Source organism: Rhipicephalus microplus, chromosome 2 (genome assembly GCF_043290135.1).
Source record: "Rhipicephalus microplus isolate Deutch F79 chromosome 2, USDA_Rmic, whole genome shotgun sequence".
NCBI lineage: Eukaryota > Metazoa > Arthropoda > Arachnida > Ixodida > Ixodidae > Rhipicephalus > Rhipicephalus microplus.
The window spans coordinates 277,063,626-277,085,760 of NC_134701.1; the positions used below are offsets into that span (position 1 = coordinate 277,063,626).

A 22,135-nucleotide genomic window follows, 5' to 3' on the forward strand; every position below is an offset into this window, starting at 1 on the left:
CTTCCCCTTCGGCGCCGATCCAGGAGGTGATGGAAAGGGATGGGGGAGGGTAATAGCTGGATTGCTGAGCAGTTGGGCAGTAAAATAGGCAGTGTGACAGGTCAGCGTATGGAGAGGGACAATTAGGACAGCAGGGGTTAGACCTATATTTATAAAGGAAAAGGCGAGAGTGGGTTATCAGGCAGTTCGTTTGGATGTGCCGTGGAGTTCGAGCCTCGAGCGCAGTGAGTGATGGATGACGGGGAGGGTAAAGACGCTTGTCGAGCCGGAGCTGGAGATATACCTCCTTGATAGTGTGACGACGTAATATCGCGCGACGAGGAGTCTTTCTCAGTGGAATCAGCGCCCGTCCTGCCATGCACTTACTTCTCATTCTTGTCCTCCTCAAAAGTAGCGATCGGTGTGCGCATGGGGAGTGGGAGAGGGGGCAGGCCCTGCCCTGTATTCACATAAGAGGTGAGGGTGCAAAGCGTGCCACATATATTGACTTAATTAATAGGCGAGATACACTGCGGTGATCCACCAACTGTTACTGCATGTTATTCTGATATGACTTGTTGTCAGGTGAGAGAGAGAGAGATAAAGATGCAAGGAATGGCAGGGAGGTTAAGCACACGCAGGTCCCGTTTGTTACCCTGCACTGGAAAAGGGATGAAGGGGAGAAAAGAGGTTGGAGAGAGAGGAGAAAGGTACACACAATCACTAGCACACTCGGGGGAGCACACGCATTCTACGGGCGGTCGCTCAGGTTTGTTGTCTTCAAGTAATGTAGAAGCACTTTAGTCGCTTTCTGCGCAATTGAGGCGATCGCCCAAGGTCCCAGAATCTTTTGCACACAGAATGGTCTAGAGTCCAGTTGGTTCGAAACCATCCGGAGTTCGCATCGCAGCGTGTTGTAGGTGAGACATTCGCTATCATGGTATAGTGGCTGCTTTATGCTGGTCCAAAGGTTGTGACTCGATACCGGCTGCGGTGGCCGCATTTCGATAGCGGCGAAATACTGGACGTCCGGATACTGTGGGCTTTTAGTACACGTTGAATAATACAAATAAGTAATACCAGATCGCTGAAGCTATCCGATGTCACTTACTTCGGCGTGCCTGATAGTCACACCATCGTTTGGGCGCGTGAAACCCAAGCTATCGCTATTATCGTCAAGCAAAAAAGTTCGTTGAAGTCCAATATTTCGGTGATTGTTTTCGCCAGAGTAGCGATTGCTCTGTTCAGCAAAGCAGTTTCTCTCTGGGTGTATAAGTCACATCGCTCCAGGGACATTCCCCCGTTTGCCTTCTCATCGCTGCAAGCATCCATATTGCCGCAAATTCCTGTTTTGCTCACATAATTGCTTCATTTTTTTTTCCAATTTCGAAGCGAAATTGCAATTTCTTTCTTACGTGAACAGATTCACTTGCAGAAAAGAAAACGAACACTTTAATCACCGTGCAGAAATTGTTCGTCTATGTTTACAGAGAATCCATACGCCGTTAAGTCTATCATTTCACAAACAGATGCCCAACAGGCATAACTGACTGCTTATAGACAACGTCCGAGCTTGAGAACGAGACTGCGCGCTATACCGCGGGAGGAAACCACGCCACTAGAGAAGTGACGCGCACGCGTGGTGTCTTATTGACCATTTTAGACATGTTATATTGTAATCGAGCTTAACGAGATAGTGATACTCATGCACTGTAGCAGACTTCGTTCCTCCTGTGCTCTCTTTGTTCATTCAAGATTTTTTTTTTTCGAGTGTATAGCATTGTATCATTGCGCTCGCATCACATAACACAGTGGCGACTGAGCTGAAGCTATATAGCTCGTCATGTTTTGTTCTTAACAATCATTGTTAAGGTACTTTTTATAGACCATTCGAAGGTTATTCTGCATAAACTCGGATCACAACCGACGTTACTGACGTTACGTTACAACTGACGTTAAAAGACGAGTTTTTTATTGCTAGCGTAAAAAAAGTTAACAGAATGTTCAGAATGATTGATTGATATGTGGGGTTTAACGTCCCAAAGCCACCATTTGATTATGAGAGATGCCGTAGTGGAGGGCTCCGGAAATTTCGACCACCTGGGCTTCTTTAACGTGCACCCGAATCTGAGCACACGGGCCTACAACATTTCCGCCTCCATCGGAAGTGCAGCCGCCGCAGCCGGGATTCGAACCCGCGACCTGCGGGTCAGCAGCCGAGTACCTTAGCCGCTAGACCACCGCGGCGGGGCATAATGTTCAGAAGGATAGAAGAAAGAAAATAACAGAAGAAATTAGCCATATGGTGTACGTGTTAGTAATCGCGTCATATAAGATCCCTTTTTTCATGCGGAACCATGTTGCTACAGATCACTTTTACGGTAATAGGAAAACTAATGTCGCATAGCGTTCAATAGCTTACGTAACGCGCTGGGCGAACTATAAGCTGAATCTCTCTGAGGGTTGCTCGATTAATAGGTGGCATACCTTCAGGGTACATAACCGGGAAGGTTGGAAGAGGGCGATGCAATCCAAAAGTAATTTGCGCTGACAGCCGCCAGATGATCTGAAGGTCATCTCACCAGACCTTATATGCGGCACGTGGGTGCAGTAAGCGAATCTGATGCGCTGCATGAAGGCACAGTTAATACGCAACACTCACGGCCGAGCGGCTCATCGATCGTCGCGCGCTCTGGTGCCGCGGTAAAGGTACGTGTAAACTAGGCACGCCGCAGTCTCCCGCGCGCGCGCCGTGCTTCTAGGAAGCAGCGGACCACCGCTCTTGGCGCTGACGTTGATAAGAGGTGCGGGCCAACCACCGCGGCGGGCCAATCCAGGGGGGACTCGTAAAAGTGCACCCCGAACCATGGAACACAGGCGCGTGCCCTGGTGGTCATTCATCAAGGCCGAGGAACCCGCCTCGCGAGACTTTGACCGCGGCTGCGGCTGACGACCCTCGTTGCATGGCGCTGCACTGCCTCGAGGGGCCCTTTTTATTCTGGCGTCAGACAAAAGGAACTTGGCCCCTCTGGGAGGGAGAAAAGTTTGAGTCTCAGCACAGTCGAGATGAGGGTGAGAACGTATGGTGGGAAAATTGGGGGTTGGCTCCCCTTGATTCGCGGTGCCCGTGAAGCTGAGGATGCTGAGATTTCGACGACGTTCCCCGAAGCACTGGTCGGGTGCAGGGGAAGACTTGTTACGGGAAACCGCGGAAGCTGTTTGGCTAACTTCGGCAGACTGTGTTTTAATGCAGGGAAAGAATGAGAAAGGGATAGCAGTTGAAAAATTAATTAGCAGCTACAGTGGTAGAAGTCAACTTCTCAAGTATACCGTGATCAACAACATTTCTGCGTAAGTATTGGTTAGTGTTGGTTTACGCGATTTATGTCCCGAAGCGACACCGGCTAAAGGAGACTGCCATAAGAGAGGATTCTTTATAGCTTCCAACATCTGAGGTGCGTGCACTGACGTTGCGCAGTGCGGGTGCGTCCGGCAATTCGCCTCCATTTAAATGCGATGGTCGTGGCCGGGGTAAACTTCGAAACTTTACGGTCGGCAGCCGTCGAGCACTGAAACACCGCAACGGACAACTTACAGTAATGATAGGGGGGGGGGGGGGGGGGTATGCGTTGCCTTCGAAGTCAAAGCGACGCACTAGCTGTTTTCTACTTCGAAGGTCTGAATAGTATAAGATTATTATTCACATATTCATTGCACAAAAAGTTTAAAGCGCAGGTGCATAATAAGTGGGCACAGCGGGAGACGCTTCTTAGTGGTTGTATATTCGTTAGCTGCATGTGTTTATTGCCAACAAAAAAAAACAACAACGTAATCCATGCACACAGCAGCCACAATAATCAACATACACGCGTGTTCTCGGTTTAAATTAAATTTTGTTGAGTTATATGTCTGTCACTAATATGCACACTCTCATTTAAGGGAACTAAGCAGAAAGGGTTCAAAGACCGTGCTCGAAGCTTTTTCTTTCAAGTGTACAGTGGCGGTCAAAATATTGCGGACCATGGGTGCGCGTGTCGAACAGCACCGTGGCGCCATCTGACGGCTGTCTGCGAAGCTCGAGAGCGCGCACTGCGCAGGCGCATCCTTTCTTACCTGCCAGCCTGCTCGTCCATCATCTTCAACAGCGCGCACAGCGGAACTCCAGAAGGAGCACAAGGTGTCGCTCCTGCTGTTACCGCGGAAACACCCAGCGATGACATCGTCACGAAAATACGGAATTTGTACTGGCAGTGAGCGTCACATTCTGTGCCTTGAGAACTCGCTCGCTCGATTTCGTGCCGCCCGGTTGTGCCCCCGCGATCTCAGACGACAGCGCAGCTCTGGCCGACTGGCTCGCCTTACACCATCTCCTGACACCGACAAGAGCTCTCGCTGAGTGGTGCCCCGTCCTCGGACTTCTGCGACCGTGTCCATCTTTTCTATTTCATCCTTACTTCCGTATGTGGCTGTCTCTGCGCCTCTCTCTCTTCCTGCTCCTCTCTCTATCTCTATACCTTTAATTCCCCCCAATCCTTGTTCCCAGCTCACCTTGGACAAATCAACGATTCCCCTCCCAATCTCAATGAAGCAGCACACGAGGTGGCGCGAGACCTCTCCAACCGCGCCTCCCCGGGCATGCGTTCTACCGGTGAAGGGGATAACCGGGAAATTCTTACAACATATAACGAGCCCACTAAACATTTCTACCTGTCTAGAAGGATCTTTCCTTCACCTCACAAAAATCTAACTCTCCCCAAGCACTTACTTTAAGGCTTTTGCAAACGCGGATGTACCCTACATTGAAAATGTTACACATTATGTACCCTGACCTATTCCCAAGTAATCTTTGTCCACATTGTGGGGAAATAGCTTCATTAGAACACATGCTCTGGCAGTGCACCAAATTCGCTCATTTATCGAACATCACCTCTGCCAGATGGGAGGCGGCAATCTGCAGCTCGTCCTTGGCAGATCAGCTCTGGGCTGTCCACCAAGCCCGCGAGGCGCCTGAGGAGCTTGAAATCTCAGTCCCCACGTGGGAGCTGCCCGCAACACAGTGATCTGTGTTTTGGAGGACCAAATAAAAGTTTATCCAATCCAACCCCCAATCCTTTTACTCCCTCCTCACCCCGATCCCTCGTGAGCTACTGTTGAGGTTTCCTCCCCCTGAGAGACAGTTACAGGGCTCACTTTTATCTTCTTTTCATTTAAGAATCACTTCCCCCCCCCCTATTCTGCGCCTAGTCCCAGACGCTCCGCTAAGCCGTAAACATGCCTGCAGCGTCAGTTTTTCGAAAATCGACCTGTATGATAAGGTTACTAAAAAGCTTTCATTTGTAGGAGACATGCACGCTGGAGTTTTTGGCTGTATTCTGTGGAATTGTCTGGGTCTAAAGCGTAGAATGTGGCACGCACCGAGCGCTGCCAGTACAAATTACGTCTTTCCATCACGATACCATATCACTTGGCGTTTCCGCGTTGACAGCAAGAGTGACACCTTGCGGTTCTACTGGTGTTCCGGTGCGCATGCTGTTGAAAAGAGCGAAGGAGCAGGCTGGCACGTAAAACATGATGCATGTGTGCAGTGCACGATCTCAAGCTTCGCAGGCAACCGTCAGGGCCACGGTACTGGTTGACACATGCTCCCGTGGTCCACAAAATTGTGATCACCACTGTACATCTGATAATCATTACTGCATTTCTATCTTAGAACGGTGATGGTTGGGTACTGTGCTGTACATCACAACCCTATCGCAGGAAACCGTTCTGGCACGTTCGACACGAGACACGCTAGTTCGGTGGCCCGAGGTGCTGACGCACGTGCCCCTTTTACTGGAGACTTACGGCTCGGACGTGGTGGTGACGTTCGAGCTGCCGGGTCTGCGTTGTGCTCCCCTGCACCAGGACGACTACGGCTTCGTGGTGTCGCTGGTGTACCGGGGCGCCCACCGCGAGCCTCAGTCCTGGTTTCAGGAGTCCCTGGTCGACCAGAAGCCTTTGGCAAGCTGGGCCGAACTACGGAGCCACGACGTGACCCTCGACTGTCATGCCTTTGACAGGGCCGGCTACTACCAGGTGGGGAACCAGCTTCATTGTGGTGGTCGCTGGCATCCAGCCTACCGCTGGTGGGTTTTAGCCTGGCTGTCTCTACAGTCGATAACCATATCGAAAGAGATATAAACATCGGCCGCAGAACAACTGCGCGTTTGTCAAATACCCATGTAAGAATGTCGTGCCGAAACAGCTTCCCTTTGCCCCGCCGCGGTGGTCTTGTGGCTAAGGTACTCGGCTACTGACCCGCAGGTCGCGGGTTCGAATCCCGGCTGCGGCGGCTGCATTTCCGATGGAGGCGGAAATGTTGTAGGCCCGTGTGCTCAGATTTGGGTGCACGTTAAAGAACCCCAGGTGGTCGAAATTTCCGTAGCCCTCCACTAAGGCGTCTCTCATAATCATATGGTGGTTTTGGGACGTTAAACCCCATATAATAATCAAGCAGTTTCCCTTTCGAAATGGTACATTTTATAGCTAGTGTAAATATCACGAATATCGCAAACTAATGGTTTGTCGCTTCAATCTAAAGCGTTATCTTTATCTGAAGAGTGACGTCAGAATCTCATTAAATTTGGCAGGAAACTGAAGTCTCGGGGAATTATGTTGATATGTGTTCGTACAGAGGACAACAAAAACTTGAAGTAAGCAATCGTGATTGGATGGGCGTAATGTCTTTGCAAATTCTCTCCATGGGTGAGACAGAAATGGCTGCGGGTGGGCCTAGTACTCATCTTATTTTCTAACTTCCTATAAAGTGGTGTGTGCTGCAACTTGACGTGTTTCGCAGCGTCGCTGACGCACATCGCAAAGCGTTCAGTGGTTCGCAGTCACTTAAAGAAACTATAAGGGAGGTGGGACATTTCGTTACCTTGTATGGTGTGTCAATGGCTCTGGTTGCGTCTTTGCGAACACGTGGTAAGACGTGTTACCTCAGGGTTTGCAGAAATGCATTAAGTAAGCATGACATTCCTCTCCTCACTGATACACGTTTACTTCTCCATGCAATTCTCTCAATTTATTCTCTCTTCTACATCACCTTTCCGCTTCGAAAAATAGGGCTTCCAGCATAGGCGGGCGTATGGTTCTACATCAGAAGGGGTGGGGAAGAGGGGTTCAAAGTCTAGTCTTAGTTCATGGAGTGGTCGGGCAGCGACGCTGCATAGTGCTGCTTGCGTCACACGTGCTTGCGAGTGTTTTTCCTCAGCGATGTGATATAAGTGTTTTCAACTCCAATATCGCAAGTCTGTAAGATTTGTTCCTTGGTGCTCCTTCTTTGTGGCTCGAAGTGACACCACTGCCGCATCACAGGGCAACGCACGCATATATATAGCGTTGCAGTGACGCTTCAGCATTGGCTGCCCGCATAATGGCACGAATGGTGTCACACTACCCCAAAACACCTCATCTTTTACAGAGGCAGCATTACCGCCAATATTGCGAACAAGGGGAATGCAAGACGCCGCTTCACGGATCTGTACAAAACTGAACAAAAATTACTTCGTATATGATTACCGTCGTGAGGCACTGCATGAAGGGTTCTCTCCCCCATAACCGCAAAACACACGCGAATGCTAGACGATGGTCGAGAGCAGAAAATGGATAGAGGAGAGGGGGGCGATCGGCTATGTCTGGTGCATCTGGTTGGTATTATGGAGTTTCACAATAGCGCACCGCGAGCCCTTGTGGTGCGGTCGCTGCTACTGCGCATGCGTCGTAACGCGAGTCGGCGTTCGCGTTCTCGGACCGCACGCAGAAAATCCAAAATTGCGTGCGGTGATGGCGGCCCGCATGTGGCCCGCAAGCGCTGGTTTCGAGGCTACAGTGTCGCTGCGATCGTGCGTTGCGGTTCGCAGCAGGGCAAACGCTATTCTAAAACTGTTATCGCGCCCGCAACGCCTGCAGCGCTTGCAAGCGGCATTCTAAAACTCGCTATCGATAAAATACAGGATGCGTTGGTGCGGGGGCAGCCCCCATTTCCAGCAGGCGCGCATCATACGCCGTTGTCAAGATTCCAGAGCTCGAGAAACCTACGAAGCCTTCGAAAGGCACGATGTGGGATCAGCATGTGTCAGCTCACCCTCGATAGCGTTAACAGACAAGCAGATAAGTTATCTGCACCGTTCAAAATGTACGATGTATACGGTAGGCCCCATGCGCTCTTTCGATTCCCCTCCTCCTCTTCTCATATGAGAAAGCGTATTTATTCGTGCTCCCACAAATAAAATGCCGCCATATCCACGAAGTGAATGATGATGAGTGGGCGAAGCTCCGGAGGTAAACCTGGTAAACCATGAATCCTCCGTACATTTTGCCCACTCGATTTTATTGCAACGCTCCCCCTAACGTACGTCGCCGCACTATATCGAACGATGACACGCGCCATATGTGGCATCATTCCTATTTTATAACACCTCGCATCTTTCATAATCAACTACACGTACCGCCGTCTAGTTTATAACATCTTGCATCTTTTGGACGGACGGACGGACGGACGGACGGATGGATGGATGGATGGACGGATGGATGGATGGATGGATGGATGGATGGATGGATGGATGGATATGGCTGTACCCTTTAGATCGGGCGGTGGCTAGCGTAATACTTAGAACTGAACGAGAGGTGGCTACATACAGGGGACGCACAGCCCACGCCTTAAGGAGCTTCGCTCCTAAAACGCATGGTTGGTATAGTTCAGCGCTTGGTCCCGCCTATTCCTTCATATGAAACCGTTGTTTTTGCGCAGTTTCGCACAAATGACGTTCGAGGGAGTAAATATATGGGCGACTTAAATTTGCACCTCCCATTGGGTTGTAGAGAAAGGGCGCCCCCCCCCCCCCCACGTGCACATGCCTATGACCTCCAGTAACCATTGAACAACCGCCACGGGTCTGCTGCACGTTAGCTGCTCCCGTGGCTTCGGTTCCTGCCACGTTGATTTCTCAATATTGATTAGTTGAGATGCGAGCTAACGAGGCTGTTTGCCGTTGCAGGTGAGGCTATCTTGCGCCGACGACCCGAAGCTGCCGCTGGTATCCGAGAGCGTGCCCGTGCGGGTAGTGTGGAGTTCTCGCTACATGCTCAACGTCGCACAAGCAGCCATATCTAGCTGTCACGACGGGATCAACGTTCTATACCGGTACCCAACAACCTGCAGCAAGTAAGTCTTTTCTGCAGCACTGTTCTCTCCTCAGTGGTTCAGAATTCCAACGAAAGAAGCCTGCGTAGTACTCACGGATTGAAAGGCACATCATTTTTATTCGGAGTAACGAAGGGTATATACGAGCAATTGCGCGGGATAACCGCATCGTTTCACTGCATATCTGGCCGTTGAAGGTGTAATGTTTGCTGGGAAGTAAATGTGTGAGTGTACAATGCGTCGTTTATATTACACGAACTGAGTATCGAAGGAACACGTTGCTGGGCTAGCTGGTTCATTTTACAGAGTGCAGAGTAGATCATAAAAATATGCCTGTTTAGCACGTACCATAGAAGGGCAGAGGACAAGGTGGGTGTTCCCCATCCCTGGCTTCTCCACGAACTGTAGACGCTAGAAACGAGGGTACGAGCAGTATTATAGCCTTAATTTTCGCGTTTCAATCTACGGGCAACGTACACAATTCTTGTACTGTTACCGCTAGGCCTGCATGTTTCTCTCCCGTACGTTCATCTTGACGTTCCCGTTGTACCGTGCAGGGATCGCGACAAGGTTCGGGTGTACGGTCTTCCGGGTCCCGCCCGGTTACCGGCGCACGCGTCTCCTCCGTGGCGCTACCTGTTCGAGCAGAGGCTGCCGCGGGGCAAACACGCGCTCACGCTCGGCTGCCACCTGTTTCACGATGCGTACGCGCAGTTCTGCTTCGTTTACGTCAGCGTGGCTCAGAACGGCGCAGTCTTCGAGCTGCTCAGACAGTGCCGGCCCTGGTCGCTCGAGTCCGGTAAGCCCCGACTGTTCGGTTATTCTCCATCTTGTGCCATGCTACGTACAGTGCCTCTGTTCGATGAAAATACGCTGTTTGTGATGTTTGGCTCAGACGAATATTGACAGTGTACAATGACGGAAGCTGAATTGGGGTGCCCTGAATCAAAAACTTTCGCCAGCTGTGTTTCTAAGTGCATCATAAGCACAGTAGACGATATATTTTTTGCATGTCACCCCGTCTTGTATTTGTACCCACTATGCTTTTCCCTCGATAAATAGAGCATGCTATAAAATGCAAGAAGTTCACAGACTGGCACAGGACAGATGTTTCATGGTACGTCTCCTGAAGAAGCAATTGTCGCACATGCCAGCTAGGTGCCGTCGCGTTTTTTTTTTCTTTTTTTATAGGAAATCTTTCCTCATCTGAACAGCACTGCAAAGTTCGTTTGGGTTTCACATATCCGCGCGTATATGGCATTAGATGAAACTATATATTCAAGACCTAGCTAGACGACACGGAAGACGCTTGGAGGAAATATCTTTTACGTATTGACGTAACGTTGGCGTCAATATTTCGAGAATCAATTGTTTTGTATTTTTTCTTGTGGTTTAGACGCAACTTCTTCGAGGTTTGCACGTGCGGAGAAAGCTGTATAGAGTTCCAACAAGGAAGAAGTAAATTGACGGAAGAAAAAATGAAGAGGAAAGTGTGTCGAGCAATGTGCTATTTATTTACAGTGCCGGGGTAACGATGCAGCAAGCATAGGACATCGATTGGCATAAGGAGTCAATTTATTTACTCTTTACCGTACAATGCATCAATTCATTGCCGTAGTGTCTCTTCCCAAGCTTCTAAAGTCGCTGAGATTGAGGAACGCCGATTTTTGACTTGCCGCAGTCCCACCGAGCGCTCCGTAAATCCGTGTCTTCGCCTATATAGGTTCGGCGTCCTCCTGGGGCAACTGGTCTGACTGGGGTCCCTGCTCAGGGTCCTGCAGCAGCGGAAGCCAGATGCGTTACAGGCTCTGTGGCAGACCGGATGGCACCTGCTACGGCAGCGCCTACGATACCAGGCCCTGCAAACTAGATCCCTGCCCAGGTACGATCTGTGCTTGTATAATGCTTGCATATTTGAGGGACCCCTAAACCACTCCGAGTTTGTAGACGAGGGAGTGGTTCCTTTCGCGCCTTCGCTATCTTTACTACAGGCACCATCGTTTCTTCGTCACTCATTTCTTCATGACTAGTACAACGTTAACATTAGGTGTTTAGACCACCAGGATCTGGCGCTTTTCTGCTACACACTTATCACCGCCTGCGCTGGTGAAAGCGCACAAAACAGTGAAATCAGTCGATCTCGCATGGTAATCGCCGTTCGAGACAAGGCAGAAGCAGAATGCGGGTGCGACTGCATTGCAAAGCCTAGTAGGGAATGATTCACAACTGATATCGCTGGCGTGTTGCCAAATCGAGAGCCTATTTTCGCATGGTGTCACGTGAGCAGACTGCTGGAGTCATTAATTGGGCCGGAACGACGGGAAACACCAGGAAGGAATAATGCGCTCGTTCATTGTATACATCTTCAATGGTTGTTTAGGGGCCCTTTAAGCCACCTCATAATTAAGCAGGTAACCCCATATAGATGACCACGACGTACAGCTGTCGCTCGGCGTCATACAGTGTATCGGAACCCTTATGTATACCTGTGGAAAGAATTTACGTGGCATGGGATATTTTCTTTTTGGTGTATATGTACGCAGTGTATTGTGGCCAATATTCTTACTATGGTAGTCACGCACTGCATAAAATGACCGCTTAGTACGGGTGATTTTATACGTTGCATATACCACGGCCGCTGTAAGGAAACGCGAGTAACCACCCAGCGTCCGGGGTTCACATGTTCGAAGTACCCATTTCATGTCGTTGCAGGTTTGGAAGCTATTCTTAAGCTGACAAGGATATGTGGTAGGGTAAATCGACCCAAAAAGGCGATTTCTTTTTATTTCGTTGCTGAAAATGATGCATCGTCTGAAGAGCAAATATATTTGTTTGCGAGCGCGTTGCAATGTTCCAAGCCTGTTAAAAATGCCACCATAGACTGCACTTCCTAACGGATACATGAGCTCTTTTCCGTCATTCTTTCTGCGTGAATCCATTTTGTAACAATAATTACTACCTAATCGGCTGAATACATCTACTTCCTACCATTTTCATACCTTTCGGATCGCGAAATTTCTCTTTAAGTTTGTTTTTAATGTAATTGGGGCTGTATATTGTGAGCACGTACCGCGAGCGTTTTTAAACATAAAATCGCGTTTTTCTAGCGATCAATTTTTCGAAAACTTTCGCAACTTTATGTACCTTTCCTGGAAAACCATCCGACTAATCGCGTGCAGATTTTGTCAGACTATACCTAAGTTTTTCATATGTATATATAGTCTGAGTCTAAAATGTTGTAAAACTGTCAGTTACAATTAAGGGTAAGATTATTGGAAAGCCTTGCTCGCGGTACGTGACAACTGGGAACAATATTCTTTTTCTTGAGGTTTCATACGACTGTTATGTTGAAGAAGTGTGCCAAATATTACGGTTTTACTGTTTTATGTTTCTGGGGGGGGAAAAAGGCACATGGAATTTCGTGCACTAGTCTGAAGTCTGGTGCTCCACCAGAAGCAAGTACGAAAGCTACATGGTCAAAATTTAACAGAGGGGAGGCCATGCAAATTAGCACGCAAATTTTCAGGACAAATTATGGCATTGTTCCGGATATAAGAAGCTGAAACCAGAATAAGCTGTTCACCCTGCCGTACACCCGTTGAAGTATTTCCAGGAACCTTACCCTTGCATCTGTACCAATTCTTCTTAGGATCGTTTCTGAATATAAAACATCATGGACCATATACCCGAAGGGAACCCTGATGGAATGCGAAGCAGCAGTGGTGCGGACGGCGTTGACCCGGTTGAAACGGGTGCTGACGCACCTGCTGGAAGAACTGTTTGAAGCGAAACTCGTAGCATTTACTCTAGTGAACGTTTGTTTGAAACCCAAAAGCACGGGAGGCGGGTTGGGTCATTGCAGAAGGACTGTTGGCTCGATGCGCGCTCTAACGTTGCGAGCGGTGGAGAGTGTGAAGCGAGTCAGATGACACCAAGGATGTTTTAAAAAATAGCTGAAGTAAAAAATCTCGCCCGCGAGTAAAGCTGTGCAAACCGTAAGATGGTGGCTGTGGCAGCCATCTTACTTGGGGCATGAGCTGTTGTTGTTCGGCAATTGAAAATGAGCGTTTTCCTCGCATGCCCAACGAGTTTGAATGTGGCAACCTTTTCGGGTCAGATAGTGCTCAAAGTACGTCATTCCGTTACTAGTTTTTTTTTAGTAAGCCTCGAATTCATGGCAAATATAATTGAAAATTAAGTCACCGATACTATTGTCTCTGCAAATTATTTCTTCGGAAACAACTATCTTTAATTTATATTTAACATAGCCTTTAGATTAACAAATCAGTCACTTGATATCTAAGTGGTTACCACCTGAAAATAGCAGGTTTCTCAGATCTTTGGAGGGCAAAAGCTAGCTTCACTACTGCTGGCAAAACATTGCGGGAGCTGCCACTCCAGTAATTTTTTTTAAACCTCCTTCGATGACACGTGGCTAGCGGTGACAGACTAGAGAAAGAGTGACGTCAATGCGCTCGAGCTGCGAGAGAAGGCATGACCTACTTCGCACCGCCCCAACACCTGTGGCCAGGAGAGCGCGGTGCGGACGGGAGCACAGCGTTACACAGGCTAGTCAAAGAGCTGCCTTGCATCTAAAAAAATCTGTTTCGTATGCTATTCGCCATCGTCGTCGGAGGTACACAGGCGACACGTTTTCAGTGGTGAATCATTATCAGCCAGCGCGAATCTGCTCTTTTGCATTCGATTCATACTGCCTTCTCTCGTCAGATACGACGCCGTCGGCGGAAAACGCGACATCCACCACGCCGCTGCCGTCGACCTACTGCATCTGCGGCTGCACGCTGACTGTGATCCGGCGCGCCACGGTGCGCTTCTCCAGCGCGACGCCGTGCGTGGACCGTTCCGTGTCGTGGGTGTTCAAGCCGTTCTCGCGGCGAAGGCTGGTCTCTGTCCGCTTGACCGTTGACGAACTGGACGCGGGCGAGATTTCGGTGCGCGACGGCACGTCTCCTCTGGGTGTCCTGCTGGCCGCCAGCGCTTCCGGAGGCGGCACCCACACTCTACTCGAGGCCACCTCCCTGTCGGGCCCAGTGCGCATCGATTATGTGCCCGTCCCGGATCCGGCTGGTAACGTGTCGGTGCAGCCTGTCGCGAGCTTCAGCATTGCATTCTGGGAAACGAGTGAGTAGATAATGCATTGTTCACGCTTGGTGCTGGTGTACAGTGCTTACCCTTAATATTGCTGCGGTATGAGCCGGGCTGTAGTATGTGCCGGGTACAGCATAACTAACGGCATCACTAATCGGTACAATGAGAGGGAAGAATTAGAGTAGCTTGAACAAAAGGCGCATTTCCCAAGGAAAAGGGGAGCTGACGGGCACATATGTTGACCTGGCTTTTGCTGTTTTATCAAAGGGCTCCTAAATCCCCCCCCCCCCCCCCCGATATTCTCCCAAACATTTCAAGTAAACAAGCGCATCGCGTGCAGAATGCCGTCGCGATCAACGATGCCACCCGCCGCAGCGCTACAGGTAGCGGGCGGGCCAAAATTTCGTAAAAATAGCTTCTCTTTTCCGGTCCCCGCCCTTATTGCCACTGACATGCGTGACATCACCAGTGAAACTCGATGACGTAACCAATTTCGATGCTTGCGATTACGAACACAGACGACTTTCGGTCACTCTGCAAACAGCTGTTCACGCGCACCTTGCTGTTATTGGTCGTGTTGCCGCTTGCGGAGTGACATCTGCGGCCCGTAACACAACCGCCGAGTCGCTAGCGTAGGGGCACGGGCCTGCACGACAGCTATACAGTGGTTAGTCAATCATCAGTGCACCCAGATGACACACACAACACAGTTGACGGCGAGCTGAGGCGTCGCAGTGACGGATCGCGGCAACAGGAAGTAGACGCTGTCTCGAACAGCACGTCAGCGGTGACGTATGCCACGCGAGATGAGGAGGGGCACTCGGCTGACTCAGGCGAGGAGGGGCCAAACGGTTTTGGAATAGGGTAGCGTAAGAAAGAAGGAAAGAAGTGATCGTGGCGTTTTGATATTCAAACGCGTGTAACTCCGCTATTACGGCACTGTTTCAAAAAATTCTCAGGGCAACATGTTCCTCACCACTACAACTTCCTCACCTCAACTAAATTTCGACCGCTGAGTGGTTTTGGGGCCCTTTAAGCATTGCCAATTTTTTTGCATCTTCTCTTTTCTGTTTTTTTTCTGCTTTTCTTTGTTATTATCTGTTCCTTTCTCTCATATATATTTCTTTCTCTGTTCTGAACGTTTTATCTTTCTTCCTCTTTCCTTTCTATCTTTCTCTCTCGCTTTTGTTCTTCGTTCTCTCTATCTTTTCTCTCGAGAATATATATTTCCTTGATGAAATTTACTGACTAGCCCAACAACGTCTTCTAGAATAGACTACGGAAACGAAGTTTTGTGTTCGACTTTCTTTTTTTTTTTTTGCACTATGTGCGTTGATATTGATGTCTGAAAACCAACTATCCTAACATTCCACTCTTGAGGTATACAGAGCTAATTATGTGCTCTCGTGTTTTCTCATACTGTCGCTATTTGTGTCGCTTAACCTTACGGTAGTAGTGTACAACTTTCTCCTTACTGGCCATAAGAGGTCCTCTGAACAAGTGATCTAGACTAGCTACAACTGTTAACGTAGGATGGCAAACAGGGCCAGTTGCATGGTTGAAATGCATGGTACCTGAACGACTATTTCTCGGTCCTGCCTTTCGCGCTGTTCAAGTACCAAGTATATTACCTCGTGTTTGTGGAGACGTTATAAACATCTTGGACATCCTCACTCGCAGACTTGACCTTGGCCTCCATGGCATCGCGTTACCCACGCAACTCCGGCCTGGCGCCGTTCCACTCCTCCGTGCACGCGCTTCTGGCGTTTCTGGGCTGCGCCGTGGTGCTGACCGTGTCCCTGCTGGCGGTCGCCTACAAGAGCCGCTGCTGCTTGTCGCGCCGCCTTAAGGCGCGTAGCCTAGCCTCCGAGTCCTACTGCTCGGACGGTGGCCTCGACTCGCGGCCCACGGTGCGTCTTCTGGCCGCGGGCTCGCTCACCTCCATCTCGGAGGTGTCCGCGGAAGGTGACAACATGCTGGACGAGGGTGAAGCTGCGCCCGTTGCAGAGTCTATCCCCCTCAAGTCGTCGGGCGAGAGTCCAGAGGACTACATGGAGCAGGCGTGCCTGTTCAAGTCGGTCGGCTCCGTGTGTACCGCCTCGGTGACCTCTACCCCGGTGGTAGGTTGGCTCTTTCTTCGGAGCTTTCTTTTATAGAGTAATGAAGCATTCCGGCTCTAAATGGCGTGTTCAGACGACAGATAGACTGTACCCTTGAGACGTTCACAGGCGTGGTGCGATAAGGGAGGAAAAAAATCCCGGGTAAAGCCCTTTGGGTGTTCAATTTCATTAGGATATGGCTGGGTTACTATTAGGATTGTTTGCATTGCGTGTTCACTTTTGTAAGGCGCAGCCAGGACGTATACACATAGGCTCCGGAAGGCCTAAATCGGAACTCGGTAGTCACGAAACATCGCTGGAAGCAAGCTTTCCGTTCAGTTTCTCTCTCTCTGACATGCACATGTATAGAAAGAGAGAGACGCAGAAAGAGAACGGTGGCGTTTCATTCGTAAGGAAATCAACAAAAGTAGGAACCTGGCAAACTCTTCTCTGTACATACTTGTACCAAGGAAAGTTTGGTTTCACAGGCAGAACAACAATCTTTCTTGTTCAAAGCAACTTTTAATTTAGGTTATCAAACGAGCGTCTCCTTTTCGTACGTCGGGGTGTCTTCAGTCAAGTGAGAAGCGCCATCAGTTAGCATAGCAAGTGGCCTTCAGGTTAATCTGATATTTCCAGGACTATGGTATTAGTCATGCTATATTACCGCCTACGAGACCAATTCTTCTGCGATATATATGTATTTTATATGTGGAGCCATGATATTGCCACTTCGTTTGCCGTTTCACTTTTGCTGTATTTGGTTTACTCCTATGAAGACTGTCGAAGCAAGCCACACCTTTAGTGGTCGAGAGGCTTGACGATTGTAGTAGATTATTTTGTTAAAATTGTCATTGGATTGGATTAGATAAACTTTTATTTGTTAAAATTGTGAGCAAGACGCGAATATTCCATCATATTCCAGAGCCCGTGTGACGACCAATGATAAGGCTGAAAAAAAAAATCAATGCGTGGTGTATGTAAGATGGCGCGTTCTGACGATGACCAGTTTTATTTACGATAAAAAATGTGAATAGCAATATTAGTCATAATATTTGCTGTTGTTTAACGTTCCAAAACTACCATTAATTTAGAGGGACGCCGTAGTGGAGGGCTCCAGAAATTTCGACCACTTGGGGTTCTTTAACGTGCACCCAAATCTAAGCGCGCGAGCCTCGGGCATTTTCGCCTGGCTGGGATTCGATCCCGGGACCTGTGATTCAGCTGCCAAGTGCCTTAGCCATTAGGCCACCGTGGGGGGTGTTTTATCGACGGCCGATGCTCTGTTTGCCGGTATCAGTGTATAGCGTACATTCCTTGCTGCAGCTTGAGTTTACTTCCCAGTCACAAGTTCGGCCAAACAAAGTTTCACCTTGGACCCATCGACTGCTACCATCGTCAAAATCACGCCCATGTCACCATCATGATATATAGTCATGAAGTAGCGCAAAAAAGACACCAGAGCTTGTGTTGGCGTCGTCTTAATTTGTGCCTTGTGCACTGCTTTGTAATGTTCGAGTACATCAAAGTAACGAATGACTCCGCTATTATTGTTCGTGTGTAAAAGCTCTTATCTCGAAAAACACGGTCTGTTTACCAGCGAAAGAATGCCTCCTGCTCGCAGGTGAGTCGTAGCCATATTCTTCATAACAATACACTGCCCTCACTTACTCATGGTCACGCTATACTCCATGGTCTCGGCGGGTCAAGAGAATCCTAAAATAACACTCGAACATAATTCGATGATAGTCGAGTGGAAGACGGACCCGGTTAGTCGAGCTCAGACGCGAATGGTCTTCCGAACTAAAATGGTCCGACTTTGAGAACATTTTATTTTTTCACTATTGAACGTTTCACTCTCTCTCTCTCTTTCTGTCTCACCCGCGCAGCTCAAGAAGCGTGTTCCCGTGGCCACAGTGTCTCCACAACCGCAGAGCCGGACGTGCACTCCCCGGCTTCCCCTCAAGCCGAGGCCGCTCAAGCACCTCCTCGCGGCGAGTGGAGACGGCGCCGAGGACTCGGTCGAGTCCCTCGACGCCGCGGGACGCGCATCCAACGGTCCCAACAACCACCGGCGGGCTTTCGGTCTCGCCGACCGCGTCGCCAACTGCGGTTCTCGTGCGCGGGAGGGTACGGCCGCGGCGCTGGCCGCGTCCCTGTCCGAGCTCAGCACGAGCGGCACCGAGGACGGCTTCGAGCTGGACTACTACGACTACGGGTGCCACGACGTGCCCGGGTCCTTTTTCAGCGCCCAAGTGGGCAGCTGGCCGCCCTTCCTGCCGCTGCCGGTCGAAGACGAACTGCTCGAATTGCAGCTTCAGAACTACACGTTACCCCCGCCGACCGAGACGACCGACCTGAGCCTGGTGGCTCAGGTACACGAGTCCGAAGACGAGCAGTGACTCGCAGTGCTGCGTGCCTCGCGCACCGATAGGTCAAGTGGGGCGCGAAGATGTTTTGAGCACAGAAACTTCGTTTGTAAACCGTGGCTTTTTGTTTCGCCGCGCGACTGATACAGCCACCGGAGGTCGTGGGACATCTCCGTAGTTATTGACTACAGCGGTACGATGAAAGCCATTCGATGAAATAATTTTCTACTGAAAGTCATAAACGTACGGGAGAGGTGGGATTTCAGCCCGCTTCAAATTGTTGCCACCCGTCCGATTTGTAGCAAATAGCGCGACGAGTTTGCGCTTCGATGTTGCAGAATTGTACCTCGTTCTTAAGTTGCGCGTGCGACACTCCATCTTTACGTTTTTCGGGGTACATCCGATGTTCGGACCATCATCGTTAGTATTGCAGCTCGCGCTTTCAGTGACATGCAGAGTGAAACCTTGTTCGAAACCGACCTAAGTAGTGTGCGAAATGGTGTCAGTGTGATCCAGTGGGCAATCACCAAAGCCAAATACATCACCGAGTGCTCTGCTTGTGCTTCAGTTTTGAGCGTTTGCAGCATTCATTAAGGTATCGCTTCTTTTAGGTCAGTCACCTGTGATATGGCTTGGTTCGCAAATAGCTTCGCTTGACAACGATTAGCACTCGGAGTACTACGTCATTCCTTGTGCATGCGACGCTATATCTCTTGGATTAGAAAGCCAGGTAAACTGCTGGCAGACCGATTACAGCAGGAGGTAACCTGAAAGTGGCGACTTTTGAAAGCGAAAGTGGGTCATTTCCGTCATGTTTACCGGCGTTACTAACACAGGTACAACGGCGGCAGAGCAGAATATGGCCTGTGGTACTTCTTAGGTTATGTCATCAGACCAGGCAAGTTATTTATTTTGTTTTTCGAAAACCATGAGCAGTGGTTTAGAGGCCCAATCAACAAATATTTTAGTACACAAATGCTCTGATACTATCTGGTAATAAGATGTCGACGTCGCTTAAGCGTAAGCTTTTCTTTATGTAAACGCGAGCGCTGTAAAGCCAATGCTGACGTGCTATGCGTTTCTTTTTTTTTTTTTTGCAGCTATTTTGAAACAGCGCCACAAACGATCGCTGTGCTCAGATGTGTATGGCTTTTTTGCCGTTGCAGCAAGTTTTTGTTGTTAGTTTGTTTTACTACTTGAAAGGTTGCTTCGCCTTGGCATACGTCTTAGAATACTCGTGAATTGCAAGAAGGTTCACATCTAACAGTTGCTATCGCATTCTGAAATACCACTTACGTAATAGCTGACGAAATGAATGAAGTAAATTTATAAAATTAAAAGATTATATTTTGCGAGATGCTGTGAGTTTATTTTCTGATCCTATTGATATATTTAAGGCAGAAGGCCAAGCATGGAGACTAATAGAAGAATGTACGTGTTGCTAACCATTAGAGGGGAAAAGAGGTGTAGAGAAGTCGGGCGTAAAGCAATACCTGAAGCATTATAGGTCATTGTTTCGCGTCTCCAAAAATTAAATGTCAGTGAAATTTTTATTCATAATGAAAACGTACGAAATAAGTCGGTAACAAGTGGGTACAGAGTCTGCCTATCTGATAATATTTGTAACTTATTTATGCTAGCACTAAACTTAGCCATATTTCGCCATTGAACACACTAACGTACACAGGTTTAGAATCGCGATGCCCGCTTTTAACCTACGACAGCTGCCCACTTCTCCAGTTTTGTCCGTTATCCGCATTTTCTTTGGGTCATTTGACACCCTTCTCGATACAGCTTACAGCAGTCGATAGAAATCAACTTCCTCCCAATTCTTACAGTCAGTTTCCTACAAATTTTTCAATAATCGTGTATTTGAATGGGGAACCTCGCGAAGATCGCCATGAACCAAAGCTTCCTTCAAAGTGCGTGCTGTTCTTGTTTTTTTTTTTATTTGCGTAATCCAGTACCTGACAACATCGATTCCCAGGCACTTATATCATTTCTTCCTTTGTAACATCAGTGCCCGACACACTCGATATTTAATTATTTTTCTTCCGACAAGTGCGTGCAAACAGTTGTTGATTTGTTTTAGCATTGCACCGGTGACAAAAGCGAAATATCGCAAAGCGATCGCAGTTACCGAATTGCGATGCGTGGTGATGCGACGCGTCGTCAACACGTTGATGACGTGCTGATATCGAAGGTATTCAGCCTTTCTCACTTTCTACGCTCAAAGCTGGTTCGGCAGATGGCTGCAACTCAGGTTTTATCATGCTGAAACGATCTTGATATAAATTCAGAACCTCTCGAAGGCTGTATAAGATAACAAGATATCCGCTCGCTCCTTCCATAATCAATGTATACCAATACGAACATTGGGAAGGGCCAGCGAGATGGCTCCGAGTCTGATTGTATCAGTCTGTCTATTTGAATCAATCAACCAATCTGCGTACTCCGTGAGTGTCCATTTCAATCAAACAATCAATCATCAAATAAAGCTTTATTAGCAGTACAATAAAAGAACACAGTACAAGTAGTTATGCAGAAGGAGGTAACGAGGTTGCAAGCTTCAGGCGGAACCTTTCATGTTAATACACCACTTACACCTTTCATTTGTACCTCAACACCTGGGGTCACGTGACTTGAGCGGCAGCGTCCGACATGACGTCACTGCTAGCACATTGCCAACGTCCCTGGACCTGGCTGTAGTGACGCTAGCAAAATAGTGAGAGCCGCGAAGTGGCACAGTGTACATTACCGATTTCCGAACCAAGGAACCACCCGGTCTGGTGCCTGTGTGCACCACCAGCATGGTTGGACTCGATACTTAAGCTGATTTATCATCATCCCCGCTGACACTGGCTAATGGCCGACCCTGGCGAGATAAAAATGCTTACGCAACGTCGGATATAAAACCCTGTCTTGAATTCTAGTTGCACGGTGTAGATATTACGAAGTACTCGGCTTTTCTGCTGAGAACACGGAATCCAGGGAAGTTCAAAATTTAAAGGTAATCGCCGCGTATTCCTTTGAAGTACCGCCACGCTTCGCAATTTCGACACTGTGTCGTGCCGTAGTGACGTATACCGTCTAATCGTACGCCACCGTACGATTCTCGTTGTATAACTAAAAGGGCATTACTTCGGTTGCATTGATTTTTTTGTTCCCATATCTGAGATGGGACACGGTGAAGCGTATCTCTTCTTTTAACAGTGCACATTGCCATTGTTGTGGTCTTTGGATTCTCAATTGTGAGTGCAAATCCGCGTTTATCCTTATCAGTGCGCGGGTCTACGATGACTAGTCATGGGTCACAACGAGGATGTTATTACGCCACATATATACTTTCTAGGACAAAGGCCTATTTTGTGTGAAAGGCCCTCACTTTATGT

General features: G+C 48.8%; 1 protein-coding gene across 1 annotated transcript in view; it reads left to right on the plus strand.

The window, feature by feature from the left end:
- The window catches only part of gogo (thrombospondin-1 like protein golden goal), a 34,414-nt gene extending 15,481 nt beyond the window's left edge, over window positions 1-18,933 (plus strand). Inside the window, exons 3-9 of the mRNA XM_037414919.2 lie at window positions 5,737-6,054; window positions 9,021-9,187; window positions 9,724-9,965; window positions 10,890-11,048; window positions 13,895-14,308; window positions 15,956-16,395; window positions 18,264-18,933. Coding sequence (XP_037270816.2) covers window positions 5,737-6,054; window positions 9,021-9,187; window positions 9,724-9,965; window positions 10,890-11,048; window positions 13,895-14,308; window positions 15,956-16,395; window positions 18,264-18,776 — 2,253 coding nt within the window. The 3' untranslated portion in view covers window positions 18,777-18,933. The remainder of the gene's footprint in view (window positions 1-5,736; window positions 6,055-9,020; window positions 9,188-9,723; window positions 9,966-10,889; window positions 11,049-13,894; window positions 14,309-15,955; window positions 16,396-18,263) is intronic.
- The last annotated feature ends 3,202 nt before the right edge of the window (window positions 18,934-22,135 follow it).